At 41.5% G+C, this 13,644-nt stretch overlaps 1 protein-coding gene across 1 annotated transcript; it reads right to left on the bottom strand.

The window, feature by feature from the left end:
• Positions 1-1,625: 1,625 nt before the first annotated feature.
• LOC125902688 (immunoglobulin lambda-1 light chain-like) lies at positions 1,626-4,532 on the bottom strand. The gene is made up of 3 exons (XM_049599227.1): positions 4,394-4,532; positions 2,345-2,644; positions 1,626-2,223 (listed from the first exon to the last, which is right to left on the bottom strand). The coding sequence occupies exons 1-3, from the start codon at positions 4,530-4,532 to the stop codon at positions 2,060-2,062; spliced, it is 603 nt and encodes a 200-aa protein (XP_049455184.1). The 3' UTR covers positions 1,626-2,059.
• Between the last annotated feature and the right edge of the window lie 9,112 nt (positions 4,533-13,644).

Below are 13,644 nucleotides of genomic sequence, written 5' to 3'. Positions count from 1 at the left end.
TGAACAGACAAATGATGTTGATTTACAAGAGGAGCCCACACTTCACTACCATACAGTAATGTCACTTTGATTCTAGATGTGAATATTGTGAGCCAGATTCTAACAGGTATATCTATGTTTGAAGACTTCTTTATAGCATAGGGCTCTCTGGGCTCAGTTCAGCTGTGTGTGTGTGGGTGGAGGGCTCAGTGGAAAAAAGGCTTCCAGACAACAAGAGAAAAGACAAACAGCCACAGAGAGGGAGAGCAGTTGATGAGTGTGTACAGCAGCAGATATGAATCTGTTCTCAGTGGTTATTAGGACTCATAAAAAACTGTTGACAGCCCATCAACACTTCCTCTCCTGCAGCAGACGGGCTGTGTGGGTTTCTGCTCTGCAGCCTTTCTCACAGTAACAACACAATGACAGTTACAACCACGCACTCTGCTTAAAGAATCCAGATTCCAGGAACTTCACTCACTCACTACAGTGTTCACATGGGAATAAGAACTAAACTACGCTTCAAAACAGCAGCATGTTCACAGTCACAGCACACCAAGAAATCAGCTCAACTATTCTTAAATGCTGTTTCTGAAATCTTCTCAGAAATGTCTCTGTAAAAATACAATTTCACACAAGTTTGAAGTTTCAGAGTCTTTAAATCAGCACCAGAGGATTTTAAGCACTGACTCCTCCACCGCAACATTTCCAAAAACAAGTCTTACATGTGTTATCATTGATCAGAGCCACAGAACACAAACCACTCAGACAGAAACACAAACCACGGAGACAAACAAGTCATCTTGTTGTTTCACCCCCTCAAAAAAACATCTCTATCTGTTTCTGAAGCAGAACAGCCATGTTGGTTCACCTCAGGATCATAGTGTGCATACATTTTTAACACGTCAGAGCAAAAACAAGTTCAAATTCATCTCTTCATTATCTGACATTTTTAAATAAATACTCTTCATACATGACTTCATCACAAATATGTTTTCTACATGTCTAACTTTTGTATTTCTTTGTCAAGCATTTTGTGATTCTGTCTTGAAATGTGTTCCATAAATATAAATCTTAATTCCCGTCTAATCAGTAACTATACCAATCCATTTCATCTTGATCAAACTCTAATAGTTAAGTGACATTTTATTGATTGATGAAAACAAACAGCTCCATTATTTCAGCAACATTCAGACTTGAGGCCGACTGATGAAGCCGCTGTGTAATCATTTTATAGCAGTTGTAGCTTCAAAGCAGCTCGCTCTGCTGTTTGTTCATGTGTGTAAACAACAGTGTCATCAGCGTGGAGTTTTACATCCACACTGACACAATTATAAAAGGGGCTCAGCACTGAACCTGGTGGAACACCCACACCTACTGACTTGTATATAATAGCTGTGTGTATATATTTGCTGATCTTTGTTGAGCTTTGTTGTCCTTGTTTAGCTGTATGCTTATATTCATATCTTCCTGTACATGTGTTCTTGGCGCTGTGTGAAAGTATATTCAGAGCTACTTACAACCAGAGTCAAATGACTTGTAGGTGTCAACATACACGGCCAATGAAGCCGATTGTGTTTCTGATTATTTGCTATGAAGCCAAACTGGAATCCATCAAAACAAAGAGGTTTATAAAACACAGACACTTTGATTTTTCACTTTATTGAGAATGTGACACTGAAAGAATTTGACAAACCTGCCACACTCTGCAGAATGTATTAAAAAGAAACACAAGAACAGAAGAAATACTACAAACAATAAAATATCTGACAGACAGCTCATGATTCAGATTCAATTTCTGTTATTATACAAGTCAAATTTAAAAGTGGAAACAAACTGAAGTATTAAAATAACACAAGACAGAATTTACGCTTGCAAATATATATGTGTGTGTGTGTGTGTGTGTGTGTGTGTGTGTGTGTTTATATGTTGAGGATGACTCTATCTAACTTGTGCATAAAAAGATAAAATTTACAACCAAGCACAAGACGTCATAAGTGATATTTGTGAAGACTGATCAAAGTGATAAATGAGATGAATTGATGAGATTTGATGGTGAGAAAAGGCGAGCAGAAAACAGTCAGTCAGCATGTGTGCAGTTGGTGGACGGTCCCTTGTTTCTGAGGATCATCAGCAGAGAGAGTCCACAGCAGTACACCAGACTCTTCACTATCAGCACTGTGTACAGCACACAGAGCAGCTTCACCCTGGACTGGAAAGTCACGACAGGAAAGTAGGAAACCTCTGAAAGAGAAAAGGAGTGAAATGTTTGGAGTGTCAGTGAGAAATGTCAGTCCTCTGCTCCTCTGCTCTCTTTGACATGAAGCTGAATCACTGCTGAACACAGTCACCAAGCCTTCATTACCTTGTTGTGTTTGGGCCTCCACTGTGCCCCCCTGGTGCTGGACGGAGCAGCGGTATTTATATGTACCGATCTCTTGCTGACGGATCAGCAAGATGGCGGCGGTGCGTCCCGACTCTCTGAGCTCCAGCTGCTCTCCCTCAGCAGGGAGCAGAGGTCCATTCTCCTCTTGTCTTTTCCAGGAGAAGCGGACCAGAGGAGGAAACATGGCTGAGGCCAGACACAGCAGGGAGCTCTTCCCCTCCAGGTGGGCTCTGGATGCTGCTGGGTACACGCTCACCACGGGCTTCACTACCTGCTCATCTGAAGTTTGACAGCAGCAGCAGCAGCAGCAACAAGCAGCACAGACACACATTCACACAGTCAGCAGCAGCTTACAGCACTGCACTGCATTCAGTCTGATCCTGGAAACTACATGGACTCTGATCACTAAACTACTCATCAATACAGCACAAAGTTCACTACATATACTGGATTCACCTTCATATCAAACACACTGAGCAGCTACTGTCAGCATGTCTTCTATGGACACTAAAGAAACTATTCTTTATTTTAATGGACAAACTTCAGTCACTCTAATTTAACAAGAATTATTATGACATAAAAAAGTGTCACTTTTACCTCCAATAAAAAGGGAATAGTTTTCCTGTATTTTAAATAACTGACGGGTACATGAATACACATATTATACTTTACTACATATTTACCTTCACGTAAAACAAGAAACAATACATTTACCACCGTATACTTTACTCTGACCAAAATGATATATAAATAATATAATTTTTTCCACAATTCATATTAATTTTCAACAATTTTAACAACACACAATCACTTGTGAAATACGAATAAAAACTGCTATGAAATGAAAAATAAGATGAAAACATGCTGATCCTAAACGGAGTAACTTACAATATAATAAAGCATAACACATATAATATAATATAATATAATATAATATAATATAATATAATATAATATAATATAATATAATAAAGACATTTTCCTTCACAGAATTTACAGTTTTATTCTTCTATATTAAATATTCGATAAACAATTAACAATAATTTATCTTCACATAAAATACAAATTTCCCTTTATTGATGACAATATAAACATGACAGGTTTCACATTTACCAACATATAACAATTAATTGAATAACTTTTAAATGTCAGTTTTTAGCTTCTTGTTAATATACAATTAACACAGCATGTCAGCGTGCACAACAGTCGTCTTTAAAAATAATACTGATTATGATATTATATAATACAGTTTTTTCCTTTTGAAATTAAATCAGCTGTATTTACTTATGCATACAATCTGCCAACATTTACCCTCCAAAGAATATTTGCCGTCATATATTTAAGATGACACTGGACATAATATATAGTTTTGATTTTGTGTGTATTTGTCTGTGTGTTTATGATCATATATCATCACTGATCGAATATCATTTAAATATTAATAAAAAAATCTTTATGAAATATTCAAAATGTAGCTGCTGTAATATATTATATATTAAATATATAATTAAATATATATATATATATATATATATATGTGTGTGTGTGTTCTCATTTAATAATTATTTACCATCTTCAGAAACATTTATCATCAGTCAAAATTCATCCTTTGAAATATATATATTTAGTATTGTTAATATGTGCTCGTCATAATACATTTACTGATATATATAAATAGTGTTTAATATCATATATAATGTTGTTTAATAAAAAGCAAAGATGGTGCTGAATCACTGAGAGGATCAAATACTGTATATCTGTAACATTTGCAATAATCCTACTTTTTCTATATGAATCAGTTTAATCTCCTGCAGAAATAAAGAATAACTTGAGTTGTGCAGTGAGATTTAAACATCTTTTCAGGAATGATGAAGCTTTTTTATGTAACAATAGCTGCATGGCTGCAAGAATTCTCTACTAATGATGAAAAAACTAACATGTAAAGCCTGAAGCAGCACAAACTCATTAAAAACACATTTTCAACTTGTTCAATAAAACAACTGAAGCAAAATGAAGCTTTATTCTTACCTGTTACAAACAGTTTAGTTCCTGAGCCAAAGATCTCGTACCATCTGCCTCCCACAGTGAGAGAGAGTGATACAAAAACCTGTGTGCTGTTGAATGTGTCAGCTGAGGTGAAGGAGTCCAAATGATGAAGCAGTATCATATTTCAGCTCCATGATGTGTTTGTTGATGTGCACAGCACATACAGGAACACACTTGTTATTCCTCATACTTATTTTTCTTCCTCTTATTATTTTTTTTCCGCCAGATTTCGGTGCGTAACTTGTGCCACAGCTTTGAGCGCACATAGGGTCTTCATAAAACATATAGATTCAAGTTTCAAAGTGTTTATTGTCATATGCACAGTAAGGACACACATTTCCCTGCAGAATGAAATTTGTTCTTTTCTGTCACCAATTAATGCTGAAGAATATAAATCTGAAGTATAAAATAAATCAAAATATATACGGTGCGCACTGTTTTAACATCTCCTTGCTTAGCGTAATATTAATTTGCCTGACGCGGCTGGATCTGTGAGCGTTTGGTCGCTAAGACGACCGTTAAGAGTGGGCCAGCTCGATCTTACAACTCCTTCTTCGTGAAAGATCTTCTTGAGCTAAGAGCGATCTGGGAAACAAGTTTTTCTTTCACGAGAGGCTTAAGAGTGTTCTTAAAGGGGCAATAAGCGAAATTCATCATTTCTAGATTGAAGGAATTAAAAAATTGCTATGTGAAGAACTAGAGGTGTAATTTCATCTGGAGTATAGCATGACATCACACACCCTCTCTCTGTGTTGATCAGCAATGGCAGCGACATGGCGAAGAGCGGAACGAAACATTTACCTGAAGACGTCCAGGATCCGACATTATCTAAAGAAACAACGGTCATTGGCGTAGAAGTTGTCGGATAAAGAAAGGGACAGAACTCGGATTAACATTGGCCTTGCATTTCCAAGGTGGAGAGCACTGCGAGAGCTAAAGTGGCTACAATCTGACTCGGAGCTAGCTCTTCTTCTCCTGGACAGGTACAACATAAAGTCAAATGTCTGTTTTAATCAGTTTTACAGTAACGTTAGGCACATGTCGCTATGTCGATTCAATTAAATTTAATGTTACAATCGTAGCATGGGTTAATGTCCGGAGCTTGAGTTATTAGTGGCTCGGTCCCAGCAATGGGTCAGGCGTTATGGTTGTGTTAGGTGAGTAGCCCGGCAGCCCAGCTAACATTTGCAATTAGCATTGTAAAATGTAGCCAGGCTAAAACATCGCTTTCACTCACGGAGAAGAGGAGGAATGTTTGCGTTAGCTCCCGGTGTTAGCACTAGCCGGGATCCGGCGATGGCTCTAGCCGAGTCAGCTGCCACCGGCTACTGGAGTAACTTACAGCTATGGAGCGCTTCTACCAGCTCTTCTAGTCACTGAGCCTCGCCTCCATCTCAGCAAATATATTACATTTATTACAGGGACCATCATCATTGAAGTAGGCAGGGGAACAGCTAAACACAGCAGAGACCGAGAGTGAGTGAAAGACATTGCTAACTGCTAAACTAAGTCTAGACGAGGTGAATGGGGGGTGGGGGGTGGAGAGCACAGGTAGAGGGAGGTGTGGCTCATGACACACTTTGTTTTGGTCTACAGGCAGTGCACAACAGCGAACCTACTGGTGATTTCGCTTTTTGCCACTTTAAGAAGCTCTTAGCGCTAAGATCTTCTTAACTGGATCTGGGAAATGCGGCCATCATTTTTTCTCTTCCAGATCCACTGACTTGCTCTAGCTGCTTCATCTGACATTTCCCTCACTGTCTTCCTCAAACTCTGTCCCCGCACTCAAAGTTCCCCCAGGAGCGAGACAGCTGATCTTGCTATGAATCCCCTACACCCCACTTCCACTGGACAAATCCTAGTCTTCCATCCTCGCTGCTCAGCTTCTGCTCCTAAGTCTGCATATCTAAGCTTTTTTCTTTCATAGGCTTCTTCCACTGAGTCTTCCCAAGGAACTGTCAGCTCAATGAAATAAACTATGTGTTGACTCACTGATCACAACAATATGTCAGGCCTCTGCTTGGTACAAACTATTTCCTGGGGAACAACAAGCTTTCCCCGTAAATCTACTTGCATTTCCCAATCACAAGCACCTTCTGGGCGGCCACACCCTTGCCTCCTCACTAACTTATCCCTTCTGTATTTCTCGCCCTCACGGACAAACTGAATTACTAAACTCCTATCCTTAACACCTTCTGAATTCACCTGTCTTCGTTTCCCTTCGATGCCTGCAGCTAAGCATTTCAACACCTGGTTATGTCTCCATGTATATCGGCCTTGTGACAAGCTAACTTTACAGCCTGACAAAATATGCTTTAAGGTTGCGGTACCTGAACACAATGGCCATGATGGGTCCTCATTTACCCACAGTTTTAGGTTCTGGGGGGTTGGTAACACATCGTATGTAGCCCCTACCAGGAATCTAATACGATTCTCCTCCATACTCCACAGGTCCCTCCAACTAAGCTTCCTCTTCTCTACACTTTCCCAATTCAACCACTGTCCCTGTTTAGCCTGGGCCACTACCTTTGCACCCCTTAGCATCTCTTCCTGTCTACGTATCTGTTCCATGACCAATTTTCTTTTATCTTTGAGACCTGCTGTATTCCATACCGGTTTGCCTGAGCCAAGCCCCAGGCCTCCCCGGCCAAACTGAACATTACCTACAATCTCTGCATGCCTAAGAGCTGCCTCTGCCTCCTGAACTGCCGATCTTGGGTTCCACTTCCTCCCCTTGGTTGGATTTGGAACCACACTCCTAACTACCACGTCCTTACTCCCAGATAACAAGAGCTCTACAAAGCCACTTCAACTCAGCCAGGATATCTTCTGGTTATCTGCTTTGACTAAGCTTAACTTTGGACATCTGGATAAGCGCTGCTACAAAGCTGCTTATCAACTAGTTCAGTCAGCTCTGGGTTTTCCTATCAGCCACCAGCGTGTTCATGTGAAAGAGCCAGTGGTGTTAATTATGGGCCACGTCATCAGAACCATGAATGAAGTAGGCTGCTTCATATTATATGAGATGAAACGGCAGCAAAAGTGTCTGCTACTGTGAGACAGTCAAATGTCAGTGGCGTGGGATGGAAACAACAATCTGTAATCTTCAAAAGGAAAATCTAGAAACATTGTAAACACCATCCAAAAATGTAGCGTCATCTGAGACTTAAGTTAGGTGCATGTATCACTGAGCTATGGGCCAATGTGACATTAGTACAGAGTATTATTTTGCTGTTTAGTTGGACCATGATAATACCACCCTCAATCTGTCACATAAAACACTTTGAAGTGACGCCAGACTGTTTGTGTTACTGAAGTAAAGGCTGGAAAAGTAGTTAAGGACTGATGAGGTCTGTCTGATCCAAATGTTACATTTATAATAACAGGAGCCAATTAATAATGTCTGGATTCTTTTACTAGTAAAATATGATGTGTTTTGTCCCAGTTCTCATCACACAGGTGTTTCAGGTTATTTTGAGCTGCAGTGATGAATCAGAGTGTAAAATATCACCATCACTGCAGACTGAAATAAACTTTGCATCATTTCAAACAGTGTTAAAATCATGTGTTTAGTGTTGTAAACAATCTCTCCATTTGTTAGAAGCTGTGTTTTAAAACCAGTGGAAATAATGAAATGATTCTACTGACCTGTGACAGCATACAGGCTCCTCTTTTTTACCTGCTGTCACTCTGGACTTTGCTACATGGAGACTTTTTTCTTCAGTGATCTGATTGGTCAGAGGTCGTGTTGACAGGCTGTGATCCCATACCCTGAAGTTAACCTGCTCTGGAGCAGCTTAGCTGTTCAGCATACGTTGCCACGGTGATTTATCATGGTCAAAAGAGAACCAGCTTGGTAGTGCTGAAAACCCAGAGTTAAGCCCAAAGTTATCTGGCTAACTTCAAATCCTGCTTGGTAGTACAGGCCTCAGATGAGATCTATAATCCCTCCAGTGTGTTCTGGCTCTGCCCCGGGGCCTCCTACCAGTCGGACGTGGCTGGAAATCCTCTAACGGGAGGCGAAGGCATCCTGATCAGATGCTCAGATCATCTCAACTGAGCCCTTTCCATGTTCACTACTCAAAGCTCCCAATTTTAAAAGTGGAAACCACCACCCTGGTCTGCCACTCTACATGCACTGTAGCAGTGTTTCAACAATGGCAGCAAAACAGTGTCCAGAGCCTTCAGCATCTCAGGGAGAATCTCATCCACACCTGGCACCTCGCCTCCAAGGAGCTTTTTACAGGGCTGTCAACTCTCATGAATTCGCTGTGAGAGTCACGCAGTTGGTTGATTTCACACGCTCTCACGCTACACCTCCAATTTCACACTGGAAAAAAAAAAGGTGCTGGTAGTCGTTCCACTCCTGTACGGTAGGTGGCACCACCTTACATTACTAGGCTACTACCACCTACAATGGCGAATGATGCCCTCCTGCAGAGGGAGAAGAAATCTTCCAACCCCCCTGGTAAAAACCCATATCACTGTCTTAAGTCCCCTGATCATCGCTATTATAAATCAGTCCCTCCAAACTGGTCCCGTTCCCCCAGTCTTAAAGAATGCCATAATCAGACCACTGCTCAAAAAACCCACTCTCAACCCGGAAGTCCTATCCAACTGCAGGCCCATCTCCAATCTCCCCTTCATATCCAAAGCTCTTGAGAAAGCAGTTGCCTCCCACCTTCAGGACCACCTTAAACATAACAACCTCTTTGAAAAATTCCAGTCCGGTTTCCGCTCTGCCCACAGCACAGAAACTGCCCTCGTAAGAGTCACTGACGACCTCCTCATATCATCTGATGCTGGCTCCCCCTCCCTCCTCATCCTCCTGGGCCTTTCTGCTGCATTCGATACAGTCGACCATGGCATGCTATTAAACCGGCTCCAGTCATACCTCACAAACCAGACAGAATACATCTCCCTGGGTAACTCCAAATCAAATCCACACACAGTCACTTGCGGTGTCCCCCAGGGGTCAGTCCTTGGCCCTATCCTCTTCACCCTCTATCTCATCCCCCTTGGTCAAGTCATCAGCCCCCACGGAATTTCATTCCACTGCTATGCCGATGATACACAGCTCTATGTAAATGGCACAGCTGCAACCCCACCCTCATCATCACAGTCATCCCCGTCAAAACTCACCACCTGTCTGGAGGAGATAAAGGTATGGATGGAGCAAAACTTCCTCCAACTCAACAGCTCCAAAACCGAAGCCATCCTAAATCATCAACGTGTCTCTTAGACCCCATCCCAACTAGGCTACTTAAGGAGGTCTTTCCTTTAGTTGACACTCATATATTAGATATGATCAAGAGATGCTTATTAACAGGCTATGTACCACAGTCTTTTAAGGTAGCTGTAATTAAACCTCTACTAAAAAAGCCCACCCTGGATCCAGAGGTGTTAGCCAACTGTAGACCAATATCTAATCTTCCCTTTATGTCAAAGATCCTTGAGAAAGTAGTCGCAGACCAGCTGTGTGATTTTCTCCATGATAATAATTTATTTGAGGAATTTCAGTCAGGATTTAGAGTGCATCATAGCACTGAGACAGCACTAGTTAAAATTACAAATGACCTTCTGATTGCTTCAGACAAAGGACTCGTCTCTGTACTTGTTTTATTAGATCTTAGTGCGGCGTTTGACACAATTGACCATCAAATTCTGCTGCAGAGACTGGAACACTTAATTGGCCTAAAAGGTTCTGCACTAAGCTGGTTTAAATCTTATTTATCTGATCGTTTTCAGTTTGTTGACGTTCGCAATGAACCATCCTTACGTACCAAAGTTTGTTTTGGAGTTCTGCAAGGTTCTGTGCTTGGACCAATCCTATTTACTCTATATATGCTTCCTTTAGGTAACATCATTTATAAATTTCCATTGTTATGCAGATGATACACAGTTGTATTTATCGATGAAGCCAGAAGAAAGTAATCAATTAACTAAACTCCATAACTGCCTTAAAGACATAAAAACCTGGATGAGCACCAATTTCCTGATGTTAAATTCAGACAAAACTGAAGTTATTGTTCTTGGCCCCAAACAACTCAGAGACTCTTTATCTGATGACATAGTTTCTCTAGATGGCATTGCTCTGGCCTCTAGCACTACCGTAAGAAACCTCGGAGTAATATTTGATCAAGATTTGTCTTTTAGTTCTCATTTAAAACAAACCTCACGGACTGCATTTTTTCATCTGCGTAATATTGTGAAAATTAGGCCTATCCTGACCCGAAAAGATGCAGAAAAATTGGTCCACGCTTTTGTTACCTCAAGGCTGGATTACTGTAACTCTCTATTATCAGGTAGCTCTAGTAAGTCCTTAAAAACTCTCCAGCTAATTCAGAATGCAGCAGCACGTGTACTAACAGGAACTCAGAAACGAGATCATGTTTCTCCTGTTTTAGCTTCTCTGCACTGGCTCCCTGTAAAATCCAGAATTGAATTTAAAATCCTACTGTTAACTTATAAAGCTCTAAATGGTCAAGCTCCGTCATATCTTAGAGAGCTCATAGTGCCTTATTATCCCACCAGAAAACTGCGCTCTGAGAACGCAGGGTTACTCGTGGTCCCTAAAGTCTCCAAAAGTAGATCAGGAGCCAGAGCCTTCAGCTATCAGGCTCCTCTCCTGTGGAATCATCTTCCTGTTACGGTCCGGGAGGCAGACACCGTCTCCACATTTACGACTAGACTTAAGACTTTCCTCTTTGATAAAGCTTATAGTTAGGGCTGGCTCAGGCTTGCCCTGTACCAGCCCCTAGTTAGGCTGACTTAGGCCTAGTCTGCCGGAGGACCCCCCTATAATACACCGGGCACCTTCTCTCCTTATTTCTCTCTCTCTCTCTCTCTCTCTCTCTCTCTCTCTCGTATTCTATTACTGCATCTTGCTAACTCGGCCATTCTGCATGTCACTAACTCGGCTTCTTCTCCGGAGCCTTTGTGCTCCACTGTCTCTCAGATTAACTCATATCACAGCGGTGCCTGGACAGCGTGACGTGTGTGGTTGTGCTGCTGTCGTGGTCCTGCCAGATGCCTCCTGCTGCTGCTGCTGCCATCATTAGTCATTAGTCATACTTCTACTGTTATTATACACATATGACTATTGTCACACATGTATACTGCCAGATATTAATACATACTTTCAACATATTGTACCGCAGTAGCCAGAACTATAACTATAATATTATTACTTTCAATAATGTTGTTGTAAGCTACTGTCATTACCTGCATCTCTCTCTCTCTCTCTCTCTCTCTGTCTCATTGTGTCATACGGATTACTGTTAATTTATCATGTTGATCTGTTCTGTACGACATCTATTGCACATCTGTCCATCCTGGAAGAGGGATCCCTCCTCAGTTGCTCTTCCTGAGGTTTCTACCGTTTTTTGGGGAGTTTTTCCTGATCAGCTGTGAGGGTCACAAGGACAGAGGGATGTCGTATGCTGTAAAGCCCTGTGAGGCAAATTGTGATTTGTGATATTGGGCTTTATAAATAAAATTGAATTGAAATTGAAATTGATCCTGGTTGGCACCCCTCACCAGACCAAATCATCATCCATAACCAGCATCACTTTTTCTGGCTCCAACATCCCCCTCTCATCAACAGTCACAAATCTTGGTGTAAAAATGGACCCCCAGCTCACCTTTGAATCCCATATCAACCACCTTTGCAAGACCTCCTTCTACCATCTCCGTAACATTGCCAGACTCCGCCCCATTCTCTCCCTCTCAGACGCTGAAAAGCTGGTTCATGCCTTTATCTCCTCCAGGCTGGATTACTGTAACGCACTTCTCATCGGGATTCCTAGCAAGAGCCTGCAGAGGCTTCAATACATCCAAAACTCTGCAGCTAGGATCCTGATGAGAGTGCAGAAACATGAGCACATCACCCCCATCCTCTACTCACTCCACTGGCTTCCCGTCTCCACCAGGATTGAGTACAAGGTTTCCCTCCTCACACACCAATGTATCCATGGACATGCCCCCCCCCACCTCAAAGAACTTCTCAACCCACAAAACACAACACGCTCCCTCCGCTCCACTCACTCAAACCTCCTCCACATACCCAGAACCAGACTAAGCACCATGGGAGATAGGGCCTTCTGTGCTGCTGCCCCACGTCTGTGCAATGCCCTCCCTGACACCTTGAGGGCACCACAATCCACTGACTGTTTTAAAAAAGGTCTTCAGACATTTCTTTTTAGCAAAGCTTTTAGTCCCCCTTAGATGTTTTTGTTTTTAAACCTTTTTAAATAACTGCTCATCTTGTTTTTATTCCCTTCCATTCCTTTTTTTATTATTATTATTTGTTATCGTTCTTTGTTTTTAACCTGTAGCACTTTGAGATCTTTTGATGAAAAGGGCATTATAAATAAAATGTATCATTATTATTATTATTATATTTTAAGTCTTGCATTTCTCACCTCCAGGTAGTGTTGTAGTACTCAAATCGGTCTTGGTCTCGAGACCATTTTTTGATGGTCTTGTCTCGGTCTCGGACTGGGCGAACTCGGGTTTTTTGAATGAGACTGATCAAAACCACCGCTGATAGGGTTTTTGTCCGTGCCCCACTGATAAGAGTGAAAAAATACCCTCTCAAAAACAGCTAATAACAAAAATCATTGGTAGTGTAAAGATTTCCCCCCCAGCTGCAGCTGCTATGTGCCCGGCAGGTAGCAGCTGCACACAGAGGATGGAGACAACAGGAGGAGAGCGGCTGTGTGAACTCATCATAATGAAAGATGTCTGCCAACTCTGCAATAATTAAGTTTGGTTTCACACAGCACAAGGAGTTCATTTGTAAAACTAAGTGAAAAATTTCGCCAGTGTGCAAATTCTGCAGTGCTCTGCTCACCCAAACAGCTGGGACGATGTCAAACTTTGACCATCACCTCGAAAGGAAGCATAAAGACAGGTAAGCTAACAGTTTCCATACAAAGTTAAACATGATATCAGAAGTCTTGGTAAATTTCAACTCCACTTTGCTAACTTTCAGAGCATGGACGTCGTTAGACCTGGGCATTCCCGGCTATAGCCCCGGATCTTTTGGACTCAGCCCCGGATCTTTTATGCCTCCGTTTTTTTGTTGTTGTTGTTTTTTTGTTGTTGTTGTTTTTTTGTTGTTTTGTTCTTTTTTACTAATAAAGCACCTCGTTTCCAACTTAAAGTCCAGGGCACGGCACAGGAGCACAACAGACAGCAGTGCACGCAGCACAGTAGCACACAACACACTC

The sequence above is a fragment of the Epinephelus fuscoguttatus genome, linkage group LG15 (assembly GCF_011397635.1).
Source record: "Epinephelus fuscoguttatus linkage group LG15, E.fuscoguttatus.final_Chr_v1".
Taxonomy (NCBI): domain Eukaryota; kingdom Metazoa; phylum Chordata; class Actinopteri; order Perciformes; family Serranidae; genus Epinephelus; species Epinephelus fuscoguttatus.
This window is presented reverse-complemented; position numbering and strand designations above follow the sequence as displayed.